The sequence below is a fragment of the Narcine bancroftii genome, chromosome 4, assembly GCF_036971445.1.
Source record: "Narcine bancroftii isolate sNarBan1 chromosome 4, sNarBan1.hap1, whole genome shotgun sequence".
NCBI classification, from domain to species: Eukaryota; Metazoa; Chordata; class Chondrichthyes; order Torpediniformes; family Narcinidae; genus Narcine; species Narcine bancroftii.
The window spans coordinates 249,268,925-249,284,287 of record NC_091472.1 but is presented as its reverse complement, the minus strand read 5'-3'; the positions used below and the strand labels follow the sequence as shown (position 1 = coordinate 249,284,287).

The window sequence follows — 15,363 nt, the reverse complement described above, 5'->3', positions numbered from 1 at the left end:
TACAATGGCTCCAGCATTTTGCTAGTCTATGGTACTTTTCCACTTCTGATCAAGGATTTGTGACCTGAAAGATCAACTGTTTTCTCACAACTGCTAAGTGATTCTGGCACTTTCTATTTTTATTTCCGATTTCCAGCAGATTTTTTTTTTGTTGTTGCTGCAAATAATAAAGGTCTACTGTGTCATTACGCACAAGGGTTTGACTGGGCCTGCTTTCACTAGGACTGAAACTCTTCAGATACAGGTAAGATCAAATGATTCTTACCTAACTCTGCACATGGGCAATTCCTATTTTACACAGAAAGACTTGGTATGATGATACTCATCTTTGAAAACCTGGTGATCATTCACTTGCTGTGCGAACCTGATCTATTGGCAGTAGTCTAGTAAATGTGATCTCCCGTGGGTGTTTCATCTGGTATGGTGTTAAGATGCACAGAGCTACAATGTTAAGCCTTTATGGCCATTCTGTCATTTCAATAGTTCTTTACTCACTCACCCCCCCTCCCCCCCCACACCAAATACAGCACTGATCTATTCTTAATTTGATGATACCAAGATGAAAAATACCTTTGGTGGTTTTAAATTGGTTTGCTCACAGGCTACATTTTTCCCAGCTAAAAATTCATATTACAGTGCACTCGTGTTGGAGTAACTCAGCAGGTCACCGCATCCATAGGAAGTAAAAGGCGGTCACCGTTTAGGGCTTGAGCCCTTCCTCAGCAGTGCTCCAGGCCTGAAACATTGACCGTCATTTACTTCTTGCGCATGACCTGCTGAATTTCTCCAGCACTTTTGTGTACCGCACTGGACCCCAGCATCTGCAGATCTTTCTTGTCGACCACCAAATGATTCATTATGTTTGACCTTCAGTTTCACTAAGTTGGTTGAATTTGTGACGCCATTTACCTGCAAGCTTTGGTTTTTAATAACTGTTTCATATTGTCCATGAACATATTGGATGATAATTTAGGGAAACAGAATAATTTGGCCATATAACTGAAAATTAATAGACCACAAATATTAAGTATGCTTTATTATGAGTATTTGATTACAGAGTATTTAAATGTTTTGTACAAAGCATTTTTCCATTTAATTCAGTGATTATCCCATTTAATTTTAACTACTTTTGCCTATTGGAAGGAGAGGCAACTCCTTCCATTCTGCAGATAACTCATCAAAAATGACTTGCATTTTTGATCCATTTTCATTGTTGCCAATCAAGCATCCAATCTATATAATTGTGCATCATCTTGTCCTGAAAATTCTGGAGAGCCATAGTCTCTTAGACGGTATGATTGATTAAATTACCTTGAAACTGGAAGACAATTAAATCAGGTCACCAATTTGCAATTGCATTTGAATTTTTCAAATAAAAGCAATTATCACCTCTTTAAAAAAAAAATATTTACAAGGAATAGAAGCTGTAAGGCTCTTTGGTGTGGAAAATCTTGGAATAATTTCTACAGCAAGCTGTAATTTAAGACTGTCCGGTGAAGAGGCACAATACAGCTAGTTCCATATTTTGTCAAGTTTTAAAGGGAGAGCTTTGGAGAGGATTTGGGGAACCAAATCTTGGAGAGTTGGTGATTAGATAGAGGAGCATGGTTCAGTGCAAGTTCCTGGAGTTTCACTGCCATTCAATATCGGTTCACACTTCATTAAATTCTAGTTTCGTATCTGTTCCCTGTATCCTTTCATATCCTTGGGGGTCATAAAATAATTTATTCTCAATCTTGAATACATTTCTCAGGCAAAGAATTCCAACCAGTTACTCCCACCCCAATCTTAGTCTTATCCTGACACTGAAACCCCACTTCTAAAGTGAGGAAATGACCTTTCAGCACCTCCTTGCTCTATCCACTCCCAACTCTAAATTTCAACTGTTCCAAACTTCTCGTGACTAGAATCAATGGTGTCTATGTAATTGTTATGAAAGACTGGCTTCAAATTGAGTATTTCTTTTTTTTTAAAGATGTTGCCTGATTTGTTTGGTGCTTCTAGCACTTTGCAGATGCTTGAAATCTTCGGCAATATTTTGTACTTTGGCAAATATATTCTTGCTAAGATACAGTACCCTTTGGGTAGTCTGTCCTAGTTGGAGATGTTTTGGTTTCACATTAGATCTTTGGGGTCTAAGGTAACAAGCACAATGCAAATTTTGGTGAAGATTATTCTTGCTCTGGTGGAAAACTGAGGATTTCAACTTATACATGTTCCAGTGGAGTCCAAATGCTCAATAGCTTCCTAGATGTTTCTTCACCAACTTGACCAGTCTCAGGCCAAATGGGTTCCCACAAATGGATGATGTGGCTTTCAAGAAAGCTTTGAGTAACTGAAAAATGCTGGAAGGAAATTAATTCTTGGCTCATCTGGTTGTAGATTCCTTGTGAACCAACACATATAAAAAGTCAGAAATTCTAGTCTAGTGCAAGGGAATATGTGTTAAGGGCTGTTCACAAACTTGCAAATGTTCCTGACCATCTCACACTTGTTGGAAAAAGAATGAGAGATGCGAGGAATGAAATTTGAGGAGTCATTTGAGAGAAAAGCTGTCTTCAACTTTACAGCCCTCTTTCACTGTAGTGTATTGAAGATAAATGACCTTGACATTTCTTCTGCTTCATCTGCATCACCTCCAGCATGGAGGGCGTCAAGAATCTGGCCGAGCAGGTGTTCGCAGACAAGCAGTGAGGGAGCATTCCATCACGTTTGGCATCTGTACACCAGGATGAGAAAAAAAAATAGGAACAGACCTTTGCTCTATTGCTTTTTATTTCTTATGGAGAAGGGCAAGTAGCTTTCTGTGCTTTTGTGAGGACGGATCATCCAAATTATATGCTGAGAAATTTGGAGTGCAATACAATATGGGCATTTGGCTCTGCAGGTGAGATGGCCTCCATGTGAGAAAATATCTTCAAATGTGATATAAAGGAGCAAGGGAGCAGAAGCTCAGTGTTTGTGTGGTCCAGAAGCGTAATGTGAGCCTCATTACAGTTGAATTGCTTTTGAGCAGAGTTTCCCTGTTGTAAAAAACATTAACTAGTTCGGACAGAAACTGGCATTGGACTACATTTTAAGCATGCATCTTGTCTATAGTTAGGACTAAGACACAGCCGTTGTTGTAACTAAAACATTACAGGTTCTACAGTCACTTTATTCTTTTATGCTGAAAAATACCAATATTTACATTGCAATACAAGTTTTGAGTTTGTGTAGCAAGCATCAAGTCATAATGTTAGATCCACAGGTGTGAAGAGTTCTCTTGGTTAACGTGGGTAGGTGTACACAACTGTTCAAAACAAAAAGAGGGTATGTATATTCAGAAACATTAAAACACATTATTTTTAAACTAAACATTCAAATGAAATCATTAAAACTTTAAAAAAAAATCTACTAGTTCCTCCTAGCATTGACTATATCCTATTTACTTAAATGGACACTGCTACTTCAAATCATACTTGAATCTCCAGGCAGACGTCGCAGTCTAAGAGCAGGGAATTCTTGAGTTGCCAACTGGTGCAAAATGTAACATTAGTTATGAAAACTACACTTTCATGAGAAATAGCTGGGTTAAGTCCTAGTACCGCTATACAACAAGCAATTGATGATTTGAAACTGCCAACCCTTATTGACAACATTCTTCTACAAATCTAGCTTAAAATCCCCAGGAGTTCAACCTGAAAACAGTGGCATTTGTAAGCAATGTTCACTATTTAAGCAAATGAATAGGGTTATACTTGAATTATATATAGTCAGTGTGTTTGTGGATTTGATTGTATTAAGAAGCTAAAACTACTTATCAAATTAAATCATTTTGCTGTATACCCTGATGAGGTTTCATATATGAAAAGGAAAAGAGCAATATTTCTGCATGTTGCCCTATTTATATTATGGAAATATCTGGTTTTTGTTCCTACCAAATTTTTGACATACAAATGACGACATTTAAATTTGCAAAACAATGCCTGGTGAAAATGAGAGAGAGTAGCAATTAATAAAGTGTTCAAAAATAAAACATACCATTTTTATATATTAAGCAACTTAGTTTAGAACGCTAAGTTTTACAAAAAAACTTTACACTGTAGTTGTGCTACTACCCAGCATAATCACTTTACAACTTTAATTTAATTTATTTGATGTAGCTGCCTTGCACAAGGAAACCCATAATTGGCCTGAGTGAGCAGACCATTTCAAAGGGCAAATTTGAGATTGACATTTTCCCCATTAGACTGTCAGACAACCCAGACCTTATTAGGTTAATAAGTTCCCTTTCTTGTCAGTCATTTGTGAACCTGATTTTATTCTTACAATTTGGTGGCTTGATTTCATTTAGATTTTTTAAAAAGTTTATATTAACTAAATATAAATACTACAATTGCCATGCTGAGATTTTAATTATTCCAGTCTTCTGCATTACTAGTCCAGGTATGCAACCTCTTTAGAAGCAGGCCCTTAGCACCTTTTTTCTGACCCTTTAAGAACAAAAACTTTTTAAAATGCTGATGGTGGCACGGTGCTGCAGCAGGTAGAGTTGCTGCCTCAGTAACAGGGTCCCAGAATAGATTCTGATCTCTGGTGCTATCCTTGTGGAGTTTCTGTTCTCAGAAGTCTGTGATTTCGAACCTATCATCCATACTAGTGGGTTTCTCTCGGTGCTCTGGTTTCCTTCCACAATCCCTTAGTACAAGACGGTATATTAAATGGCCCCTATATTCCTCTAGTGCATAGGTGAGTCACAGAATGGGGGCGGTGGGGTGCGGTGAGTTGATGTGTCTATGGTGAAAAGTTAAAGGATTACTTTCCATTTTGTGCAAATGGGTGGTGAAGTGGACTTGGATGGAGCAAAGGGGTTGTTTCCATGCTGTATGACTTAAGTACCTACTGTTCAATAATTAGTCCCCTTCCCTCCATTAGGTTTGTAAAATTTTCAATGAACTTTGTTCTAATCCTTCTTCTAGTTATTAAATCAATGCCGTTTGCTTCTCCAAGATGCTTCTTCACTCAGAGAGTGGTGGCTGAATGGAATAATCTTCTGGAGGAAACAGTTAAGGCAGAGTCAGTTCTTTTATTTAAGAGGAGGCTGGATATATACATGGATAAGAGGGGGTTGGAGGGTTATGGGCAGAGAATAGGCGGGGAGGGGATAGGGAGAGTTGTTTGAGCGAACTGGCATGGACTTGAAGGGCCGAGTTAGTCTGTTTCCATGCTATAATATGGTTATAATTGCAAATTTTCAATTATTTAAACCAAGTCCTAGATTGCTAAAGCTCTTGCTTTTTTTATTTGCAATGAACCTCAGTCACAAAAATGCCTGTCATTGACTATGCTTCACTTTCTGGCACAGTGCCTTATTTTGGATCACATAGGCCTCTTGTGTAATCGCTAAATTAATATACAGCCATTCCCCGACTTACATCTGAGTTCTGTTCTGATTGACCAGTCGGATCTCAAAATGGACACAAGTCAAACATATGTTAGCATTCTTTTATCCTATTCAATATAGGATTTGTACTTGGCTGTGGGTCATCACATACTTCATCTCAGTGGTTTGAGGGGCAGGGGGATTTTAAATTTAGACATACAGCACGGTAACAGGCCATTTCAGCCCACGTTGCCTAATTACAACCCATTGACCTACACGTTTTTGAACAGTGGGAGGAAATGGGGAAAACACACAAACTCCTTTCAAATGGTGCAGGATTCAAACTCCAATTACGATCAATGGTGGAGTAAAAAACGTGCTTCAATTTGTTTGGATTGTTTCTTTTTTTCCATGTAGATTCGACCATAAAAATTTATGCCGATCAACCTTGGCGTATCTTTTGACATTCTGGTTCATGCTTTACAAATCAGCAAGGACTTTTTTTCACTTGTGAAAAAACATCTGCCAACCCCTTTACAGTGAACATCTTCTGTAGGTCCTTCTCTTCATCTTTCCTCCTCCGCAACTCTTCTTCCACCTGTATTTCAATTAACTTTGTTGGTCAATTCCTTCAATTCAAAATCTAATAACTCTTCCATAATCTTCCACTTCGACTTCTAATTCAAGTTTTTACAATTTTCTAATTTCCTCAAACGTATCCTCTTTAGCAAAGCCTTTAAAATGTGTGAACGCAGTGTTTAAGACATTTTTCCAAATTCCATTCATGCATATTTTAGTCACATTCTCCAATATTCTTGATGCATTGTAGCATTTCCAAAATTGCACGACGACACTTTGCCATTATTGCTATGGCTTGCTCAAATGTTGATTGAAGGTAATAAGCTCCATCATTTGAATGATAGAAGCTGTGTTCAGTGACAAATATATCACTTTAACATCAGGATGAAGGTCATCCAGATAAGAGGGATGTCTTATAACTATATAAGAGTCTGGAAAAAGAGTTTGGAAAAACAACCAACTGAAAAACCTCACAAAGATAAGCGTATACAGAGCCGTTGTCATACCCACACTCCTGTTTGGCTCCGAATCATGGGTCCTCTACCGGCACCACCTACGGCTCCTAGAACGCTTCCACCAGCGTTGTCTCCGCTCCATCCTCAACATCCATTGGAGCGCTTACACCCCTAACGTCGAAGTACTCGAGATGGCAGAGGTCGACAGCATCGAGTCCACGCTGCTGAAGATCCAGCTGCGCTGGATGGGTCACGTCTCCAGAATGGAGGACCATCGCCTTCCCAAGATCGTGTTATATGGCGAGCTCTCCACTGGCCACAGTGACAGAGGTGCACCAAAGAAAAGGTACAAGGACTGCCTAAAGAAATCTCTTGGTGCCTGCCACATTGACCACCGCCAGTGGGCTGATAACGCCTCAAACCGTGCATCTTGGCGCCTCACAGTTTGGCGGGCAGCAACCTCCTTTGAAGAAGACCGCAGAGCCCACCTCACTGACAAAAGGCAAAGGAGGAAAAACCCAACACCCAACCCCAACCAACCAATTTTCCCTTGCAACCGCTGCAATCGTGTCTGCCTGTCCCGCATCGGACTTGTCAGCCACAAACGAGCCTGCAGCTGACGTGGACTTTTTACCCCCTTCATAAATCTTCGTCCGCGAAGCCAAGCCAAAGATATAATCACAGCATGGAAACAGGCCAATTTGGCCCTTCTAGTCAGCACTGACCCAAGTACCCTCCTCTAATCCCACTCTGCCCATATCCCTCTCCCATCCATATACTTATCCAACTTTCTTAAATGACAAAATTGACCCTGCCTCCACCACCTTTCCCAGAAGCCCATTCCACACTCTCTGAGTGAAGAAGTTTCCCCTCGTGTTAGTCCTAAACCTTTGCCTGTCAACTCTCAATCCATGACCTCTTTTATCCATCTCTCCTACTCTCAATGGGAAAAGCCTTTCCACATCAACTCTTATCTATCCTGGGATATGATTTTCTAAGCAATATTCCCAAACAATGGGAATAAAACAGTTTACAGACCAGTCTTCAAACAAAGCCCAGAATTATCTAGGATCTGGTGTTGGATCAGTAGTTGACAAGCTAGGTATGCTTATTAGTGTTTTTTGAATGCACGCAGGTTCTCTGAATGGTAAATCAGGAAAGGCTTCAGCTTAAAACCAGCAACATTTCCTCCCTAGTAACAAGTTACTTGAACCTTAAATCCTGGCATAGTTTTAGCTTCTTTATGGATGTACATTCATTCCAGCATCCACTTCCCAAAAAGTCCTGTTTTGTCAACTTTGAAAATTTGCTCAGGTAGATAACCTTCTTTATGGATTAATTGATCCAAACTTTAAATGAACTTTTTGGCACTTCATCAGCACTTGCTACTTCACCAGTGACTTGAACTTTGTGCAAGTTGTATTTTTTTTTAATGTAACTCGCTGTGAAGTTCTCGATGTAATCCTCTCCTGGTCGCTCTTTCAAAGTCTCAATAACACTTCTAACCTTTGCCTGAATTGTGAGTAAGTTTAGTGGTACATGTTTTTGAATTTGATCTTCTATTCACAGCATCAACAACTTTTCTAGTTCGTGGATGGGGCCTTGTTGTTGCTTTGTTATTATCATAGACTTCATACTTGCCGAACCTTTCTCTGCTTTCTGTATTTTTTCTTTGCCCGTTAAAATTATGGAGACTGTCGAATGGGACAAGTATGGACCACGTGCAACCACATTAACTTTTTTTTCCTCCTTCATTTTCAATTCCAAATCAAGTGTCTTCCTCATCTTCTTGCCAGATCTATCAGCAGGGGATGTGTTTTTCCTCTTGCATGTCATCTTCTTTGAGGTTCAATACAATAATGGTTTAATCCACCATGAAAATTAATTAGTTTTATTAAATAATGTGCGCTTACCAAATAGTGACCGAGAGATGTTGTGATGTATACAATGCTGGGATATCATCTGATGGTCACTATTGTACACACACAGCTGTTAGCACTGGTGGGCGCATGACCGAGTGTAATTTTTATATTTACATTTCTTTATTTTTTCCAGTCGTATGTATGGATGCTGGTAAGTCGCATTGGTCATAAGTAGGGGAATGGGTGTATTTATACGATTACAAAAATTAGTATTTAGTGCACTATATACTGACCAGTATTTTTGTTTGCCAACGATGTCTATTTATTGTCTACCCTTTCTCTCTTTTTAAGTAATGACAGGAAGAGTCCTCTTTCCCCTCCAACAGTATCATTGCCTGTAATGGAAGTGTAAAATACACTGCCATTTCCTCCCGATCACTCAGTGATGCATATCATTCAGGCCTAATATTTATTCAGTGAGGGGAAACCAAGCTCCTTAATATTAATTTCATTATGAATCTTAAGAACCACATTTTTCTTCTCTAGGCCACCTTCAGTCTGTAGTAAGTGCTTCACGTTCCTTTGTTATATTCTTAACAACAAAAAAATGTTTTCCATGAATTTATCTACCTTACCACACCATCTTTAATTCTACCCCCCCCCCCCAAACATTCTCGAGTTTTCTTCTGTATCTTGTTATCAAACAGATTCCATTTTACCTTGTGTTCCTAATATATTACCGATTTAGATGTTCCAACTGTGGTATCATTCACACTGAAGTGATCGAGGAATTTCTTGAGCTAGTGTGGAATTTTTGGCCACAAGGCAGTGGTAAAGGCCAGGTCATTGGGTATATACAAGGCAGAGATTGATAGGTTCTTGATTAACCAGGGCATCAACCAGAGAAGGACCAGCAGTGTGGCTGAGTAGGAAAGTGGATCAGCTCATAATTAAATGGCAGGGTAGACTTGATGGGCTGAATAGCCAATTTCTCCTCCTATGTCTTAAGAACCTTCCCATCTTTTGTCTGTATGTCATTGACTGTTTACCCATTGGTCTACCTTTAATTAACTCTTTTAAAAAAAAAAATTCTAGCAGAGGAGGGCTAAAGATTTGGTGCGACTGGCAAGGCCAACTTTTATTGCCCTTGAAGTGGAGCTTTCACCTTTAACCACCGCTATTCCGAAGGTACCACAGAGATGTTGTATAAAGAGTTCCAAGATATGAATTGTTTATAACTTTTTGTGGGAAAAGGAAAAGCCAGCAGCGTGGTGGTTCCAGGCACTTGCTGTACTTGAAGGTGTTCTCAGGACAGTCTATGCAGGGAATTATAGTGCATTTTGCAGATGAAAGACTGCAGACACATTGAGGCAGTTGTGGACAAATTGAATGCTTAGGGTGGAGGCTGATGGGGTACCGAATAGGGGTTGATTTGTTCTGGAGGGTTTGAGTTTTGTTGGCAGAGTAGATAAAAGTATCTTGTGGATAGTACCTTGTGCCTTGTGGATAGAGGAAAGATGTACAGGTGTATCAATGTACCCAGTCTGACCTGCCCGTATGGCATGTCATTTGTGGCTAGTCCAACTGAGTTTGTGCATCAGGAAACCTCCCTCTTCAAGTGAGCATATTATCCAATGATGGGAGTTGATGGTTAAATTCTGGAAGATGGCTGTTAACAGGCAGATTCAGCATGCACATCACTTGATAGCCAACTCCTGAATGCTACCTAGGCCTCGCTGCAAGCAGTCATGAACTACTCCAGCTGCTGACGAGATGGAAATGGAATTTGTACAAGCACCCACTGTTCTAATCTTGTGATCAAAGGAACATCATTGATGACCCAGCTTTGAGGTTCAATACATTACTATTGATTGCGTACTGATTAGCTAGATTAGTTTAGTCCTGCAGAGTGTGAAAAAGATGGATTTGGGCAATTATTTGACAGTCGGGTAGATTCCAGATTGACAGAGCAAGGGCTTTACTCTTTGGAGCAACAAAGGATGCGAGATGACTTGAGAGGTATACAAGATTGAGGCATAGATAGGGTGGACAAGTAGCATCCTGTTCCTAGGGTGACAATGACATGGTTCCCCTGTTTAAAAAGAGCTCCAGATCTAGGCCCAGCAATTATCGGCCAGTAAGTTTGACATCAGGGGTTGGTAAACTAATGGAAAGTATTCTTAGAAATAATATGTATAATAATCTAAAGAGGCAGGGACACCCATCATGGACTTGTGGGGGAGGGGGGAGGTCATGTTTGACAAATCTCGTTGAATTTTTTGAGGAGGTGATTAAGGAGGTTGATGAGGGAAGAGCAGTAGATGTAGTCTAATTGGATTTTAGTAAGGCCTTCAATAAGGTTCCACATGGAAGGTTGGTAAGGAAGGTTCAGGCGCTAGGTATTATTAATGTTGAGATAGTCAAATGGGTTCATCGGTGGTTAGAAGATAGATGCCAGTGAGTCCTGGTGGATAACTATCTGTCAGGATGGAGGCCAGTGATGAGCAGTGTGCCTCAGGGATCGGGGTTGGGTCCCTTGTTGTTTGTCGTTTACATTAATGATTTGGATGATGGAGTGGTAAATTGGGTTAGTAAATATGCGGACGATACAAAAATAGGGGGAGTTGTGGAGAGTGAAGATGGTTTTCGGGGACTGCTTAGAAGAGTGGGCTGAAAGATGGCAGATAGAGTTTAATGTAGATAAGTGTTAAGTGCTTCATTTTGGGAAGAATAATCAAAACAGGACATATGCAGTGAAGGGGAGGGCATTGAGGAATACAGAGGAACAGAGAGATCTTAGAATAAGGGTTCATCATTCTTTAAAAGTGGATTCTCATGTAGATAGGATGGTGAAGAAGGCTTTTGGTATGCTGGCCTTTATAAATAAAGCATAGAATATAGGTGCTGGGAGGTGATGTTGAGACTGTTCAAGGTGTTGGTGAGGCAAAATTTGCAATACCGTGTGCAGTTCTGGTCCCCAAATTAGGGGAAGGATATCAATAAGTTAGAGAGGGTGCAGAGAAGATTTACTGAAATGTTGCCTGGATTGTGGTATCTAGAATACAAAGAAAGATTGAGTAGACTGGGTCTTTATTCATTGGAGCGATAAAGGTTGAGGGGGATTGGTAGAGTAGATATGAATAAGCTCTTCCCCTTGGGGGTAGGTGAGATTGGAACGAGAGGTCATAAGTTGAGGATTAGGGGGCAAAAGTTTAAAGTAACATGAGGGGAACCTTCTTCACTCAGAGTGGTGGTTGAGTGGAATGACCTTCCGCAAGAGGTGGTTGCAGCAGGGTCAATTTTGTCATTTAAGAGAAGGCTGGATGAGTGCATTGGAGGGTTATGGACAGGGAGCGGGTAGGTGGAACTAATGGAGTTCTCTTAAATCGGTGCAGACTAGAGGGGCCGAGATGGCCTGTTTCTGTACTGTAATTGTTATATGGTTATACAAGAGGAAATCTGTTTAAGATGAGTGGAGGAGATGACAGAGGTTTTTTTTTAAAAAGTGCTGAGTGCCTGGAGTGTATGACTGGGGTGGTGGTAGAGGCTCATACAATTGGGACATTTAAAACACACTTAAATTTAACACACTTAAATTTACTCCACAACAGTCTAATTCTATTTGGGCCTTTCAGACCACAATGTTATGCAATGTTCTATGTTCAGTTGTCTACTCCTATATGAAAGATGTTTAACTAGTGAACCAAGTGCACGAGAGAAAGGATAATTAGAGTCAGAGGTAAAGATGAAAGTGATGGTAATGTTAGCAAAAATATTAAAATGGGTTCCATAAAAATAAAATAGATTTGCAGCAGTTAAAATTTGGTGGAGCAGAAACTACTATCCAGAGGATTTAAAAAAAATCAAATGATCTAGTTAACAGCATTCAACAAATCCTGGAACAAAAACAAAATCTGTATAGAAAAGTAGCTATTTAATCCATTCTACAAGGTCTTGTATCAGCATTTAATTTTCAGTCAGTAGATTTGATAAATTGTGAATTGAGATCAATGTAAAAACTGAAGGCTGGTTTTAAATAATGCATCCACATAGTACAAATTTTGCCTTTGTCTTACTACAATGGTTGAATTTAATATACTTCCAGTGAACAAACTACAGCACAGTAAATTGCTTTTCTTGCCAAGTGTAACTCACAAGAACAACAGCCACTTAGATTCTGAAACCTACCACTGTATCAATATCTGAAGAACTTAAATGTCGCGTCAATTCACCAAAATCCTCCACTGACATGGGTAGAAGATTTTCTGTTGACTGCAGTCTTGAAGGATGACTGGAAACAACAATATTGTAAATGGTTATTATATCTAAGCAAGCACAGTTTCACTTGTTATGATTGCTATACAAGTCTAAAAATCAGCACCCAGCCAAATTACTTGTTTGAAGAACAGGCATTGCTTTAACACAAGGAGCTCTTAACTTGCTGTTCATGGAAACTTGTGTGCAATGAGTTAAAATACAAGTCATTCCTTAATATAGCTCTTAATTAGTTAGCCAGTCAATCTGACAGAAGTTCCCTACCATGGGATCTTCCTAATTTGTCACTGAACAAAATTGTCATCTTCAGTATCTTTGAAGTTCCTTGATAAATTGGGGGCTTTCCTCCTGACAGACTTGTATTTAAAGAAATTTTAAATCCTGTTTTTAAACTTTACATTTAAGCTACAAGAGGCTGTACTTAAGTCGATCAACATTTATATTTGTAAACCCTGTTTGAAGGTGTTGTGTTAGATTTGGGCTGCAAGTTTAAAATGTAAACAATACTACTGGAGTCTTTTCCAAAATAACATTAACAATATATACATGTGAAGTGACAAACAATTGTTTTAGCTTCTGCATTATGGTGCAATATTTTAGAGCCAGCCCGCTAAAACTTATTTGGGTAAGTAATTTATCTTCCCCCCCATCATCACAACAGAATATGAAATCTATAGTCATGGGATCACAGACTACACTTAAAGACAACTCCTTCATTTCTACAGCAGCCATCGCCTACCCACTCATCCCAAAATAATGGACTTCACAGCTGGAGACTAGAAACTGTGGTAAGCAAATTGTCTAGATATAGGGTCACTGACTTTATTTTTAAAAAAAAGACCAGAACTGGCAAATCCATTGAATGTGATGACCTCCTGGAATTTTAAACAGATATTAAAAGGAAGTGGATCCATTGACTTTTATCTTCAAAAGTTGAGTTAATTCCAAGATGACACATCCATTTGTTTGGATGGCTAAAACCAGCCTGTTTCTTTACCTATCCCATTTACTCCTTTGTGTCTTTGACCATAATTCCCTTTCCCAGTTAGATCTCTCCCTTGGTCCTTGGCTTACTACTTCCCATTCTGATAATGGTCAGTGGCTTATTTCCTTCTCCAGATGTAGCAGCACTTGCACTCTTATCACTTTAATCAGTGAGCAAAAAGAGTAGAATGATTACAGTGTTCAATGCAAATCCTCAACATGTTAGAATAGCTACTCTTGCAGTCCTGATCTGAAGGATGAGAGGTTAATATTGTTATTTAGAACACTGTCACAAAATGGTCACATGGGAAAATAAGCAGAATTTTACATTTTGTGCATACAATTGTACTAGCAATAATTAGTTGTATTTGTGAATTTACTGTTTAAAAAATGCAAGAAAAGCATAATATTTCAATCACCAGCCACTTTCCAAAAGGGAGTTTTATTCCAAGTATCTTGTATTTAGAACATAATGAAACGCTGCAGGAAAGCACAAATATATTCATGACCTGCATTAAAACAGCAAGGAAAAAGCAGTTAAAAGGTTACTTACACTTCAGAAACAGAAATTAGTTCAGTCTTTATGTAACCACTCATCTTGGCATCATCCACATCCATAGGCTCAGAAGCTAAGAAAAATGAAATGAGCAGCGAGTCAGAGGAGGCGGCGACCCGGAGCTCAGGTAGTGTTTGGAGGAGGAGGAGCGAGGTCAGTGATGGGGTTAATTGGTCAAGGGCCAAAAGAGTGAGAAACCTGGTGAAGGAGTGGGGCTTCGAGGCTTGAGAGGGTTCGGTGAGCAGAGGCTAAGGTCAAGCATATCTGGATTAAGGTAAGACTATATATGTCACATCTTTTTCTCTTTGTACAGTGAGGGAGAGAAAGAGAGAGAAGGGATGAGTGTGAGAGCAGTTTGCTGTTCAGTGCCAGATGTGGGAGGTTCTGGAGTCTTCTAGCCTCTCGGACGTTAACATCTGCACTAGGTGTGCTGAGCTGCAGTGTCTCAGGGACTGTGTTAGGGGACTGAAGCTGCAGCTTGATGACCTCACTCTGGTCAGGGAGAGCAAAGCCATCATAGATAGCAGTTATGCCAGGTGGTCTCACCAGGCCCACAGGAGGAGGGTCAGTGGGTTAGTTAGGAGAGGGAAAGGGAAGAGACAGAGACTCAACAATAGGTACTCCTCCTTGAGTACTGTTGGGGGGGGGGGGGTGGGGGGAGGGAGAGAAACAGTCAGGCTGGGGAAGGCAGCAGTGGCTGTATCTCTGGCACAAGGTCAGCCTCTGTAGCTCAAGAGGGTAGGGAAAGGAAGAGGAGAGCAATAGTTATAGGGGATTCAATGGTCAGGAGGATAGATAGGGGATTCTGTGGATTAGATAAAGAAAACCGATTGGTGGTTTGCCTCCCTGGTACCGGGGTCCGGGATGTAGCTTTTTGTGTCCAAGACATCCTAAGGGTGGGGGGGAAGGATAATGAGCCAGAGGTTGTGGTACATGTTGGTACCAACGACAAAGGGAGGAAGAGTGAAGTGGTCCTTAAAAAATGAATATAGAGAGTTAGATAGAGAGCTAAAATGGGGGTAAATCTCTGGATTACTTCCTGTGCCATACGATAATGAGGGTTAGTATCAGGTGGAGGATGAATGTGTGGCTGAAGCGGTGGAGTAAGGGGCAGGGATTTGAGTTCTTGGATCACTGGGACCTTTTTTTGGGGGGAGGTGGGACCTGAACCGAATGGACAGGTTCCATCTGAATCCCAGAGGGACCAGGATCCTGTCGGGAGAATTTCCTAGGGCTATTAAGGGGGCTTTAAGCTAGTTTGGTTGGGTGTAGGGGTCCACATAAAGG

The 15,363-nt window shown here is 40.1% G+C and overlaps 1 protein-coding gene across 6 annotated transcripts in view; it reads right to left on the bottom strand.

Moving 5' to 3' along the window:
- Positions 1-1,021: 1,021 nt before the first annotated feature.
- LOC138761832 (signal transducer and activator of transcription 1-alpha/beta-like) overlaps positions 1,022-15,363 on the bottom strand; it is a 66,760-nt gene continuing 52,418 nt past the window's right edge. For 5 of the 6 annotated variants that reach the window (XM_069934641.1, XM_069934635.1, XM_069934636.1 and 2 more), the window contains 3 exons: positions 14,074-14,149; positions 12,450-12,552; positions 1,022-3,292 (listed from right to left, as the gene is read on the bottom strand). In XM_069934641.1, coding sequence (XP_069790742.1) covers positions 3,239-3,292; positions 12,450-12,552; positions 14,074-14,149 — 233 coding nt within the window. In that variant the 3' untranslated portion in view covers positions 1,022-3,238. The remainder of the gene's footprint in view (positions 3,293-12,449; positions 12,553-14,073; positions 14,150-15,363) is intronic. The other variant, XM_069934640.1, reaches the window with a different exon arrangement.